A 14342-nucleotide genomic window follows, 5' to 3' on the forward strand; every position below is an offset into this window, starting at 1 on the left:
TCTTAAGTGCACTCCATTTAGGCCAAGGTTTTCTTGGTCTAAATGTGTGCCTAAGGTAGGCACCTACTAGCCAAACTGCACTTTGAATGCGAGAATTCGCGGGAACCGTTCAGGAAGTTGCTTAGCTCTAAGCAGCAAAGCGCGCTCCTGCTCATTGGTTGGAAGTCGGAACTCGCTCCTGCCCGCTACACCTAAGGACCATCAGGGATTCTAGCGGCAGAGTATGTACGATGGGCAGGGAGGGAGGACACAGGATGCGGAGGCCTGCAAAAAGTTTGGGATGGGGGGCAGGTGGGCACTGGATGCTGGTCCGACTATAAACCAGGACCCCCATTTTTGGGCCAATTTTTGGGCCCAAAAATCCCAGTTTATATTCGAGCATATACGGTCGATAGAATTCCTAATCAGTGCGATGGATGTGCTTGTTTTTGAAAGCAAATTAACTCAAAACGCGGCTCGATAGTTGACAAGAAAGCACACATTTCATCACCATCTGCACTTCTTTTTTTTTTTTTATTTAATTTCTGTCGGAGCTGTAAAATCCAAGTTCAAGATCCAAACAGTAGCAAAGCTTTGTTTGCTTTGCTGCTCAAGTTAAGATAAAAAATAAAAAATAAAAAATAAAAAATTAAATTAAAATGACTTAGCATTAGTTTTCAAGGACCAATCGCTTCAAAGGAGGATGCTTGTCTGGGCAGTTGTATCCTTACGCACGCAGACGCTCGTAACATTGACAAGATTCTTGCGTACGTGACGGGAATTTTAAAAATGAAAATAAAATTCTGGAATCTCTTCGGGGTACACAGTTTGAGAGTGGAAATGCCCGATACCTTTTTTCTATTCTATCCTTGGGCTACATAAGGAACTCTTTGTGTTTTTTTAATTAGATTAATTTCCAACCTGCCTTTTTCAGTGTTATGCAGTGACTTAACAAAGGCATTCTACGTAACTCCTCAAAAGGAGGTCATGAAATTTATCAAGTTACCCTTTCATTGTGGTGACCACCTTTGTCTGGGGTTTTTTTTTTCTCTATTGTGTGGAAATAAAGATCAGTTTCAAGTTATGAAAGAGAATCCCGCTGTACCTACTACCGTGTTTCCCCGATGATAAGGCAGGGCCATCAAATAAGACAGCCCCCCCCCTTTTTAGAAAAAAATGTAAAATAAGGCACCCCCCCCCCCCCGCAAATAAGCCACCCACCGATACCTGCGCTTACCCGAATCGGGTGGTACGGTGGGTGACTCCGTGTGGTCCCTCCGTCTACCGTATTTGCCTCCATGGCTGCGTGCCGCGCCTCGTCATGAAGTGAAGAGGAGGAAGTGACAGGACTGCAGCGCTTGCACGTGACTCCGTGCAAGGAAACACAGGCAGCTTCCCTCATCCCTCCCTAACGGAGACTGCAGGAGTTTGTTCACGGCCAGAACATCCAAAAGTGAGACACGCAGACAGGTTTCTTTTGCTGTGAGCAATACCACTTACTGTATATAAAGCCTGTTTAAAATGCATACGGTATATAAACAATGGTTTCACATTGCCAAGTCCCCTCTGATGCTGCACTACAGAATAATCTCTTTACTGTGTTTCCCTGATGGAGAACATTGGGGACATTAAATGGTACAATATATGGTATGATGGATAAAGCTGGCCATACACGGTACGATTTTTCGGCCGACCGATTCTTCAGCCGACCGTTTTCTTCCTCCAACGAACGCATTGTGAACGTACCTATCGCGAACGTAATAAAATTCTGTTTTTTTTCAACAATAACTGTGTACTGTAGTCTTCTTCATGGGTAAATAAGGCATCCCCCCGAAAATAAGCCCTAGAGCATATGTTGGCCTTCCAAAAAAAATAAGACAGTGTCTTTCCATCGGGGAAACAGGGTAGTAAAACCAACAAGTTCCATTTTGTTTCCTTCTGTATGAATTCTAATGAAATCCACTTAATTTGTCATATTACAAAGTTCTAGTAGCTATATTATCGTATTTCCCCCATGTATAGGCTGCAGGAAATGACGATTTAGGTTTCAAAACTCATAGATAAGCTGCCCCATGTTACTAGCCGCAGCTTATCTAAGAGTTTTAAAACCTACCAACAGCCTATACAATGGGGCGGCCTATACCCCCTTAAATACCTCCCCCTCACCGGTAATCCTCACGGCCGGCCGCGCACGCCTCCACCAAACACGCTGTGCAGGGCAAAAGCGATGTTTGCGATCGCAAGTCTCGCCCCGGCACCTATCATCGATACACCGCGTACAGCGTTGCTTTTCCTGGCACACGGGCATATTTACACCTCCTGTTATGGTGTATTTCGCGCGTGCGCCGGTCGCTATCGCCAGCGACTCATCTCATGTAAACTTAACGAACCTTCGCTACTCGCCGACAACCACATTTTGCATGGCGGTTTTTTTTTGGGGTTTTTTTTTTTTGAGAATGGACTCGTCTTTTTCCAGTGATTACAATAACGGCCGAGACAGCAGCCCGTCGGGGTTTTTTAACTGTAAAATTTTGAGAATCTAGCCCTTAGTTACAGCCGCTGCCCGCTCTAAAGCCCGCGCTACACATTTCTTACTTCTCTTTAATTTTTACCTTTGGGAACACCCGTTGTCTGACAGTCTCCTGAAGTAATAGTGTTCAGGTCGGGTTTAGAATACCAATGAGGACTTGCCCAGCTTTGGAGTAACTGAATGACTTTGGACAAGTGGCCTAGTGGTTAGAGCTAGAGCCTTGGAACCCTGAGGTTATGGGTTCAAGCCCCATGCTGCTCCTTCTGACCCCGGGCAAGTCACTTAATCCTCCACTGCTCCAGGTACGTTAGAATGTGAGCTCGTCGGAGCAGATAGGGACAATCGCTTGAGTACCTGAATTTAAACCGCTTAGAAACCTTTAAATACGCAATATAAATAATCTAAATGAATAAAAAGTTGCCATGGGAAGTTTTTCACCTTTTGGGGGATTTGCCTAGCGGAATTAGGTTCAGAACCCCACCTGTGCCAGTCGGGCTTGGACATAACATGCAGATGGTACACTTAGGCCACAGGAGGAAGATGTAATACCACAGCAGTGGCCCTTGCTGGCTGGTTAGGTATGCCTGAAAAGTGCCTCTCCAGCTCTTAAACTAGTAGGATCTCTGCCACGGAGGGAGCAAAACTGTGGGAGAGGAGCAGCGATAACCCCTTCCGTCCCATTTCTTTTGCACAAGCCATGTATTGTAGGCAGCTGCCAGCATGGGGGTTACCAGATTTTGCATCTGGTAAAAGAGGATGCGTGGCCCCGCCCCATTCTGCCCTTGATCCTGGCTCATTTGGCCCCCCCCCCCCATCCCCCGGTCCGCTCTGTTCTGCCCCAGCTCCATGCCTCTTCGCAGAGGCGCTCCAGATCTGGCCCGCGTGCACGGATGTGATGTGGCGACATTGCAGGCGTGCCTGTGATGTCGCCGACATGACTCGGCCTCGATCTTGTCGGACGAAGTGCCGGGTTTGGAAAAGCCGTCCGGACGCCAGGACTGTCCCCTGAAATGAGGACACATCCGGGTAAATCGGGGGAGTCTCGTGTGAGGCGAGAACAATACCAAAGAACTGTCCAGTCTTGTTCTCTTGGAGAGGCTTTAGGCTATCTGGCAGCACCACGTGAAAATGACCTGCTTTGAGAGACCGCGCATGTGAGGGCTTTGGCCTGACTGGAATCTCACGGAGGCTCCCTTGCCCTTTTTCCAGTGCTGGGATTTTCCCACACAGTGGATAAGTTCCTGCCCTGTGTTTTCACCTTTTTTTCTCTCTTTTTTTTTTTTTTCTCAGGGGTGAGAGCGGGACGAGCTCGGGTGTGTAAAGCACTGCGTGCTTCTCTCCTTTCACAGAACAAAGTCCTCTCTGTTCTCAGGGCCTCAGCTGTTGTCCTGGGTGTTTAGGGGGGGGGAGCAAGAAGGATGTGTGTGCTCAGGGTATTGTCTTTAATAGGCCGCAGGAAGGGTTTTGAATCTGGTTACAGGACGGATGAGAAGGTCTCAAGGTTACAGCTAACGTTCCTTTCAGCCTCTCAGCTTTTATTTTGAAGAAATCTCTCTCTGCCTTTTCACGCTTTTCTTTTGATGCTACAATGGCGCAGAACGGTAATAACGACGGTTATATACACAGAACTGCGCTTAGGTGCTGCCCTATAAAGTAAGCACTTTAGGGCAAAGTTGGCACAGCGGCAGCAGCAGACTTAACAGACTTATAGACTTATACTGTAAGTTGGCGTGCATTAAAGCGCTAACATTTAGATATTCACTTTTTTTTTTTTTTTAATTCTTTATTCATTTTCAAATTTACAATAAGTGTAACAATATATCCAAACAAATTAACAATAAATATAACACTTAATAATCATCAATGGTACAAATAATATGCTCTTATCTCCCACCCTTCCTTATCATATAATCAATACCTTATACAATATGTAACAGTAAATTTACCCTCCTCATAATTGAACCTGTAAATTTAAGGGGAAAAATGTTGTCTAATCAATACAATATTTTGTTAATGGCTCCCACACATCTTGAAATTTCCTAAAACATCCTCGCTGTATTGCTATAAATCTTTCCATATATATATATATATAACACAAGGAATTCCACCAGAAATTATAATTTAATCTACTCCAGTTTTTCCAATTATACGTAATTTGTTGAGTGGTAACCCCAAAACAATTCTAATAAAACCAAACAATCGGATCTCGGTAAACAATAATTAATACATACAGTTAATTGTTTTTTCCATATCGAAAATGAATCATTATATAAATCCAGAGTACAGTCCCAACCTCAGTTATTCAATTTGAGAAAGCCAGTTGAAACAAAATGCGCTTTTAGGTGTCTTTTAAAGTTTCCGTATGACTCTTTTTTTCTCAAATCTATGGGCAAATTATCCCATAACCGCGGAACTAGATAAAAGAACGCGCAATCTCTAGTTGACGCAAGATGTGCCTTCGAGATATGAGGAACGACTACCCTACTGTATTCCTTGCATGGAAAAAAAAATTTTCAAGGCTATTACACCGTTGCCGGCGCTTATTATTTTCTCTGGACATGTTTGCTGCAAAGCTGCTGTTACTTCTGCATTTTAAAGTTGCAGGTACTTGCTGTGGTCGCGGAATATAAAAATGGCGACAGTCACCCCCCAAAATCTCAACTAAGCCTTGTAATCTGGCATGGGCCTGGCGGTAATTTTCTTGCATTGTGTGTGTGCATTAAATCCCCCGTTTCCTTCTGTGCACTGTGGCCTCGTTAGCTTGCATTTTAATATTCCGTGCGCTTACATGGACCGTGCAAGTTATTCCTGTGCTGAACCCCTTTTTGTGGTTCATAGACAACCCCGCGAAAGACAAAGGCGCGCGCCGACAACTGAGCGCAAGACGGAGGCGTGCGCCGAAGAAAATTACAGTTTTTAGGGGATCCGACGGGGGGTTTTGTTGGGGAGCCCCCCCAGTTTACTTAATAGAGATTGCGCTGGCGTTATGGGGGGTTTTGGGGGTTGTAACCCCCCACATTTTACTGTAAACTTAACTTTTTCCCTAAAAACAGGGAAAAAGTGAAGTTTTCAGTAAAATGTGGGGGGTTACAACCCCCCACAACGCCCCCACAACGCGGCACGATCTCTATTAAGTAAAGTGGGGGGTTCCCCCCCCACTCCCCCAGTCGAAGTCCTAAAAACAGTAATTTTCGGCGGCGCACACCCCCGCAATGCGCTCAATTGTCTGGGTGCACCTTTGTCCCGGCGCGCTTTTGACCTGACACCCCTTTCTGTAGTCTCTGACCACCAGTGTGCAATACATCCTGCACTTCTATTTGCCGAAGCTTTCTGCATCAGACCCTTAGGAGGAAATTCTGAAATGGCATCTAAAAAGATTAGGGTTACCGGACGGTCGGGAAAACCTAGGCATGTCCTCTTTATAGAGGGCTGTCTGGGTGCCCGGACGGACTTTCCAAAATCCAGCAGTTGTCCGGGGTTTGGAAAGCTCTGGCCGTGTGTGGAGGGCCTTTGAGCATGTGCAGATGACGCTGCCCACATCTGAGCATGCTCGGAGGTGCCCGGACGCAGCACGGAGGTCAGAAATAGTGAGAAGAGGCTTTGGGAGGGGGGCAGGGCTTAGGGCAGAAAGAGGTGGTGGCCGATGGCAGAATAGAACGGGGCTGTGGGCAGAATTTGCACTAATCGGGGACAAGGGTTCTTCAAAAATTTTCCACACTTTCATATTTTCGTGGCAACTGGTTGGGGGCGGGGGAAAGTGATGCGATTTTGCTTTTGAGATATTGACTAGTGTATAAAAAAAAAAATTTAAGTGTGGAAATTTTTTTTTTTTTTTTTAAAAGATCCCTCGTATATAAAGCTTTGCCCAGCAGTGACTGGTTATGATGGCACTGCCATAGGGGAAGTGGCCGTACAGGGGACTTCTCACTGAATTCTACTGAATTAGTGCTGTGGGTCCAGGTGACTGATTTTTGCAAACATGTCATGGTTAGTCACCAGCCTCCTACTCGCGATGATCCGTTTTCTGGTGAAACTGTGCAGAAAGTTCAGGCTTCCTGTGTTACCCATGCGCTGGGGGGGGGGGGGGGCATGAGTCACAGAGAGGCACTGCAAATTTGATAATAACAATCGCTGGGCATCTTGTCGCCCTCGGAATAGAATGAGTTGGTTTGAAGAACAGCCTTCATTGGAATTTTAGGCGACAGTCCACCAGGTAGCAGCGGCTGTTGGTGGTGGAGTTCGTTTGTCCTCGCTAAGCAAGTCTTGTGTTTCTGACTAGGCAATGCAGCGTGTGGGCGATCTGCATGCCCAGAGAGTACTGTGGATTATTCGTCTTGCTTGCACGGAGCTCCTCTGCTTTATCCATTACACAATTGAAACATAGAAACATAGAAAATGACGGCAGAAAAGGGCCATAGCCCATCAAGTCTGCCCACTCTGTTAACCCTCCCCCCAAACTACCCTCCTAGGGGACACACTCTGATGGCATCCCCTTTACACTACCCTCGTAGAGATCTGACGTGGCCATCCCACTTTTTCTTGAAATCTTGCACGCTGCTGGCCGAGAGATCACCTGCACCGGGAGCTCGTTCCAATGGGTCAACCACTCTTTCTGTGAAGAAATACTTCCTGGTGTCGCCATGAAACTTCCCGCCCCTGAGTTTAAGCATATGCCCTCTTGTGGCTGAGGGACCCTTGAGAAAGAAAATATATCATCTTCCACCTCGATACGACCAGTAGTATACTTAAATGTCTCAATCATGTTCCCCTCTCCCTATGTTCTTCGAGAGAGTATAGCCGCAATTTGTTCAGCCTTTCCTCGTACGAGAAATCCTTGAGCCCCGAGACCATCCGAGTCTGCTGAAAGAAAACGGTCCCTTCTCCTATGGTACTAGTTAACGTAGGGGGCCTTTTTACTAAGGCGCGCTAAATGCCAAGGCGCCCATGGATTTTTTTAGCGCGTGCTAATCAGTTAGCACACCTTAGTAAAAGCACTTCCCCCCCCCCCCTATGTTAACCAGAGCCGTTTGGGGTGTGAGCACGTTACACACAACTAAGGACAAGACTTCCCACTGGCCCTTCAAATCTATAAACTCGCACACGTGATTTTACACTTGACGCACAAAGTTCCGCGCACAAGTTATAGAGTCAGTTACATGCCTTGATATAATAATTAGCTGATAATTGGCTACAATTGGTGCTGATCTGTATGCAGTTGCTCGTAGTGGGGATTCTGCAAATTGTGTGCGCAAAAGTCATGCGTTGCAACGGCAGGGTGGCGTGGACCTGAGGAGGGGGGGGGGTCAGGGGCGTGCCTAGCTCTTAAACACGCACATCTTATAGATTGACTAACATTTACACTTCTGACTGCCGATTGTTAGGTGTGAGCAGTTCCAGAAGCCGCTGCGAGCTGGACGCCCTAAAAACGGTGGGCATCGATCGGAGTTCTCATTTTAATACCGATGAGCTCGTTGTCACGTATTTACATAAAATTATCGGAGGTTGCCACAAACCACGGAAAAGACGGCAACCTGCCGCTTTGCGCATCGCTAGACGCAATACTTTGTCGCTAAAACGGGTTTGGCAATGATCGTTAAACGCATGGTGAGTTTTGTGCATATGGGCCTAAGTGACTTGCTCAGAGTCGCAGGCCGCAGGCTGTGACTGAACGCGCAACCTTAGGGTTCGGAGGCAGCGGCTCTAACCTCTAGGCCACACCTCCACCCATAGCGCTTGGCGCCTATGTTTTCCATCACCCAAATCTGGTCCTATATAGTCTTATACTTACTGTCTTCCAAACAGCGTTCTTTGACAACTATAAATGCTGCTGAAAGAGGCCCAGGGCACTTCTGCGACGACATGCACAGCAGCTTCCGGAGGATGTGGTCTAGTGGTCGGAGCAGGCAATTTGAGAACCAGGGAAACCGGAGTTTGGTTCCTGCTTTTCTGCCTCTTGTCACTCTTTGTAACCTTGACCAATTCCCTTTATCTCACACTGCCTCGGGCACCCCTTAAAACGTAAGCTCTTTGGGGCAGGTACATATTGTATCTGAGTACTTATCAATACTGTATAGTGTTTGTATAGCCAGCAATCCTAGAAAAATAAGTTCTTAATGGGTGAAAGGATGTTGCCCACTTAGATTTAGGAAATAAAAGCACTGGCCCGGGGTTATGTGCAGTGAGAGCATGACTTGAGCAGGATCATAGTGTATAGAAGGGGAACTCGTTATGCTTTTGACAGATGTTCTTACTCTCGGTTTCCTATTGAACTCTGCAGCTGTCTAGGCCAGGGGTAGGCAATTCCAGTCCTTGAGAGCCGGAGCCAGGTCAGGTTTTCAGGATCTCCACCACGAATATGTATGAGATGGATTTGCATGCACTGCCTCCTTGAGATGCAAATCTATCTCATGCATATTTATTGTGGAGATCCTGAAAACCTGACCTGGCTCCGGCTCTCGAGGACCAGAATTGCCTACCCCCGGCCTAGACAGCTGCAGAGGTCAATAGGAAAAAGCAGCTCCTGATTGGTGTAGCCTGACTTTAGTACCAGGAAGAGGCGGTCGGAAAATACCGCAAATTACCGAGTCTGCGATTCGCAAACTGCAAAGTCGCGGAGCTTTACTGTACTACCAACATCTTATAAAATGCCACCGTGCTTGATTAGCCCAATAAGGACTGGATACTCTTATCACTCCAATCAGCTATCAAACTAAACTCCCCAAAACAAAACACCAAAAAAAACAATCAACAACAACAAAAAAAAAAGCAGAGAAAAAGACCTCAGTTTGGCTTCATAGGTCTGAAAAAAAACTCCACTTAATCCATACCCTTATTAAATGCTGCAAAAATTCCTTGAGTTTCTGAGAAGACCAATCTCACTATGTCCAATAATATAGAAATCTTGTATGCAATAAATTGATATTATGAAAGTCTAATATAGGTGAGTAGTTCAAAACTTAGCTATGCGCCAGAACCAATCGGTCCATTCCTCCGGTAATGCCGGGATCTCTTTCACCATCCGGACCCACACCAAAAATTCCAACAGGGATTCCCGGTTTTGCCAATGGCTGCTTCAGGGGTGCTGCTTTTACAGACCATCCACACTTGATTCTTTTCTTAAACAACCGACTTCACAGAGCTGCGTGTATGGGAAGAGAGAATGGGCAACCTAGATGGTCCAGGTGGTCTGTTTTTATTGTAATTTGGTATTTCTATGCGATTAATACTACTGACCCTGTTGCCTTTATCTGCTTTTTGCTTGTCAGGTTCCGTACTTGATCTAAGATGGCAACAGGCTGTGTGAAGGTGACAAAATACTTCCTCTTCCTCTTCAACCTGCTGTTCTTTGTAAGTATTTTCTGCTTCTGGGATCTCTGTTGCATTGGGTTGGGGGAGAGGGGATAAGGACACATGCTTTTCCCAAGGGCTTGGCCCTTTAATGAAAGGAAGGGGGCTGGCTGACATTAACATGGCCTCCACGGCTCTCTTTGACACTAGGGAATATCACAGGGTGCAGATAGAGGGAGTGGGTGATGCCAAGCTTGAATCCTGCAACCCACGGGTTGGGCCTCAGATTTAGTGAAGGGAGGAAGAGGGAGGAGGCTGTGTGGAAGTGATTGGGAAGGGTTCTCGTGTTCCTTCTCTTACCTTCCATTGGTTGCAATCTCCTACTCATTGTTTGGAGATACCTTCTGTAATGTTGGGTTGTTGTAAAACTGTTAGTTGTCATACCTGGAGGTGGTAACTGAGCCAGATGTGAGTATAGGGAGAGCAAGTAGCACAGAGAAATCCATGAAGGGACTGCTGATGCTGATTTAGAGGGCAGTGTTGGGTGGTACTATCCAAAGTGAAGGATATTCAGGCCTGGGGGAAATTAGGGGCTCCGGATTAAGGTAGATTTGGCAAGCAAAGGGCCCCAGTGGAGCAAAAACATAGGTTCAGGCTGGATTTGGGAGGCTGACCTTGTAGTTGGGAGTTGGGGGTGAGGTAGAGCTTGATTGTGGGGTAGGCAGGGTGAATTGGCCTTAGCTGGGTCTGGCTCAGGGTTAAAGAATCAAAGCTGTGACCTTTTTTTAAAAAAAATCTATAGGATGATATTGGTTTCATAATTGTTGTACAAAAGGAGGTAGGAGGAAGTTCATACGTGGAAGTGAGGGGCGGAGGGGAGACTCACAGACTCCTGTTTTATGAACAGCACAAGTACAAGGGCAGGAAGTGGTTGATATTCCACATATGTAGGGGATGTCTCAATATAAGTCACAAAACTCTGGTTCCCATCTCTGTTATAAGTCTACCTTCCATTTATTTATATAATTTTGCTTAAAGATTCTTTCCCTTAAAAGCTACTGTTTTTTTCTTCTGTGCTGCAGAGAGTGGCAATGAGTTGACATGACAAACCCTAATTCCTGGGTCTTTGTGACGTTTGAGAGAGAGGTCAATGGGGGGGGGGGGGGGGGGGCATGGCTCGTTTCTGCAAGCCTGGCTAAGTGCATCTAAAGAGGAATGTCCACAGAGCTTCCAATGCCTGCAGTACTGAGTCAACAGCCCTGGAGCAACGTTTCCCAATGAGCCCAGTATGGTAGATGCAAATTATCTCTATTGTATATTCTTTAAGGATATTCTGTAAATCGGACACCAGCCCTGGTTGGGAAACGTACCAGAGCTGCAGTGGTAACCTATAGTGCTCCCAGAAGAATCGGTGAGTGTGAACCTGCAACCCCAGCTTCCACCCTGGCACAGGTGTGAGGCATATTTCAGTCATGGTATGGCTAACTGGAGCCCTTTGGAAGGCATTATCCGTGAGATAAAGTAGCAGCTCTGCTTCAAATGTCAGTGGCGTGTTTGTTTGTGAAATAGCTGCAGAGTTGAAATATTTACAGAAATAAAATTAAATATTAGTCATCACCCGATATGAGCATTTAATTCTGGGCCTTTTTGGCGAGTTGCAAGGTTTCTGCTTGTTCAGTGCATTGCTCACAAGCAGGCCCATCTGTGATTGGTTTTGTCACAAAAAAACCCAGAAGATAAAGCCCACGGATTACAAGGGAAACTTAACCAAACATCCAGATTGCTACTCTGTGGTCTCATGTCTTCCAGCACAGCAAAAGCTAACTTGCTTCCATGCCCCATCCCGTCACACGTCTCCAGAGTGAACCCAAGTCACAGCCCCTGCAGGAAAAAAGACATGAGTGGCGCTTGTTCCAGCCCCTCAGCATCTTCTGAATGACGAACCACCTGCATCCTGAAGGGATGAGACTAACTTTCTCTACCAGCGAGATCGGCTTGTCTGGTTTCGCTTTGTCTTGGTCGCTGCGGTGGTTGTCCGCAGACATTTTAGCGGTAAATGTCTTCAAAGGCCAGTGTTGAGAAACGATTGCAGTTGTATCTACTTAAGTGTTTCTCATCTCCTGGAGGCACACCTAGCCAGTCCAAGGTTTCACGATTGCCGTGATGAATGTGCATGAGAAATATTTGCATAGCTTGGAAATCCTTCTCATATCATGGTAGTAGTGTCTGGAAAGCTGACTGCCTCAAGGAGAAGATTGGGAAGCTCTGCCTCACTTAGCTCTTGGGGTCTTACATGATTCAAATACCACAGTCGGCCCCCAGGAGTGTAGGAGAAAGACACAGACTGTCCTTCATCTGCTTTCCTGTACACCAACTTTTACAGATTTGTCCCGTGGTGGGGGTCCCATTGGAAGTTGGCTGTGCCACAGTGGGTAGGGAAAGAGGAGTTAAATCTAGGGATATATGGGAAAATTGTAGGGGGTTGGAGAAAGATGGAGTGACTGTCTGGGGGGAGGGAAGAGGAGTTGTGCCTGATGGAAGGAGGACAAACAGGAAAAATATATGCTTTTCGGGGAGGGAGGATGGAGGGGGAGGAATGCTAGAGAATGTTCTAAGCAGGTAACAGAGCAGGTGAGGATCAGGGGTGTGCCTGAGGGGAGGAAGGTATGCAGGAGGGAATGTGTGTCTTGGGTTACCTGGGGTATAGAAAAGGGGCAAGTTTCAGGTGCTGGAGGGAGTGAAGAGCAGGAGGGATGTGCCTGGGGAGAGGGGAAGAAGCCAAGCACAGAGTGTGTGTGTGTGGGGGGGGGGAAGGGGGAGATAATATCTGGGGACTACCAAGCAGGGTTCAGGAGAAAAAGCTATGAGGGCTGAGAAAGAGAGGTAGAGTGGATGAAGCCAGGGTGGGTTTGAGAAAATGATGGGAGGGTCTGAAGGAAAGCTATTAAGAACATAAGAAGCGCCATCTCCGGATCAGACCTTCGGTCCATCAAGTCCGGCGATCCGCACACGCGGAGGCCCTCCCAGGTGTACACCTAGCATAATTTGTAGTCACCTATATCCTTCTATGCCTCTCATAAGGAGATGTGCATCTAGTTTGCTTTTAAATCCTAGGACAGTCGATTCCGCAATAACCCCGTCAGGGAGATCATTCCAGGTGTCCACCACTTGTTGCGTGAAGCAGAACTTCCTGATATTCATCCTGAACTTGTCCCCCCTCAGCTTCATTCCGTGTCCTCTTGTCCGTTTCAAATTGGACAATGTAAATAGTTTTTTCTGCTCTATTTTGTCGATTCCTTTCAGTATTTTGAAGGTCTCAATCATATCCCCTCGCAGTCTCCTTTTCTCAAGGGAGAACAATCCCAGTCTCTTAAGTCGATCCTCGTATTCCAGTTTCTCCATACCCATTACTAGCTTTGTTGCTTGTCTCTGCACCCTCTCCATCAGTTTTATATCCTTCTTTAGGTTGGGAGACCAATGTTGGACGCAGTATTCCATGTAGGGTCTCGCCATTGCTCTATGAGGAGGCATTATGACCCTCTCCGATCTACTCGTGATTCCCTTCTTTATCATGCCAAACATTCTATTTGCTTTCTTTGCTGCCGCCGCACATTGTCCTGATGGCTTCAGGGTCCTATCTATCAGTACACCCAGGTCCTTTTCTGGGGCAAGTCCCTTGGAGATTATGAGAGAATTATATGGGTGGGCTGTGTGCCTGGTGGAGTTTGAGGACTACTAGTGGGGTGTCCACAGGAGGCAGGGATGTGGGGGGGGAGGGGGAGAGAGAGAGAGAAATGGGGGAGGTTGGAGAGTTCAGAGGCAGACGGAGAACAGTAGGGAAGCTATGGGGCAAGAGGGTGTCTCTGAAGGAGAGGGATAGAGAAAGAAGTGAGGGGTTTTGCTGGAAAATGGGTAGAGAGAGAGAGTAAAAAAGCTGGGGGATTTCCAGCTTGGAGAGGGGACAGAGAAAACCGAAGGTCAAACCTGCAAGAGGGGGAGAGATTAAGGAAGGTTTCAAACTAAGCTGGGGAGTGAGACTCCGGGGGGGAGGGATGACATCAGACCTTCAGCAAGCAGGACTTAGGCCTTTAAAAGGGAGGAATTCTACACAAAATAATAATACATTTAAGGATGCCGACTTTGGCCTTCGGTGAATGTGCAATAAAAGCGTTTTACCCAGAATCCCCCAAGAGTAATGATGTGGGAAGGGGGAGTCCATGCTGGTGTGGCAGGGAACGCTAAATTCAGCCCAGATTAGCCACCACTCTCATATCGGTGCGCTTCAGAAGCAGGAACTAATCCTTGCGGCCTTTACATGTCTCGTAGCCACTGCTTGAATTATGGCCCAGATGTTAGAGAACTGGAGCACATCTGGATTTCGTTTCTTTCATTCGCTGTGCTGGACTTTTTTCTCCTTTGTTTCCCGACTACAAAAAAGAAATTATTTTCTTTTACAAAGAGGCAATTTTTTTTTTTTTTGGTCAAAGGCAAAACCTGCCGAAGCAAGACCACGTCGAAGCAAGTGGCTCTCGGGGGTCTAGATACC

The 14342-nt window shown here is 46.7% G+C and overlaps 1 protein-coding gene across 2 annotated transcripts in view; it reads left to right on the forward strand.

The window, feature by feature from the left end:
* The window catches only part of CD82 (CD82 molecule), a 62239-nt gene that overhangs the window by 25029 nt on the left and 22868 nt on the right, over nt 1-14342 (forward strand). For both annotated transcript variants that reach the window (XM_033928293.1, XM_033928294.1), the window contains exon 2: nt 9775-9856. In XM_033928293.1, the coding sequence (XP_033784184.1) occupies nt 9794-9856 (63 nt within the window). In that variant the 5' untranslated portion in view covers nt 9775-9793. The remainder of the gene's footprint in view (nt 1-9774; nt 9857-14342) is intronic.

The sequence above is a fragment of the Geotrypetes seraphini genome, chromosome 19 (genome assembly GCF_902459505.1).
Source record: "Geotrypetes seraphini chromosome 19, aGeoSer1.1, whole genome shotgun sequence".
Lineage (NCBI taxonomy): Eukaryota > Metazoa > Chordata > Amphibia > Gymnophiona > Dermophiidae > Geotrypetes > Geotrypetes seraphini.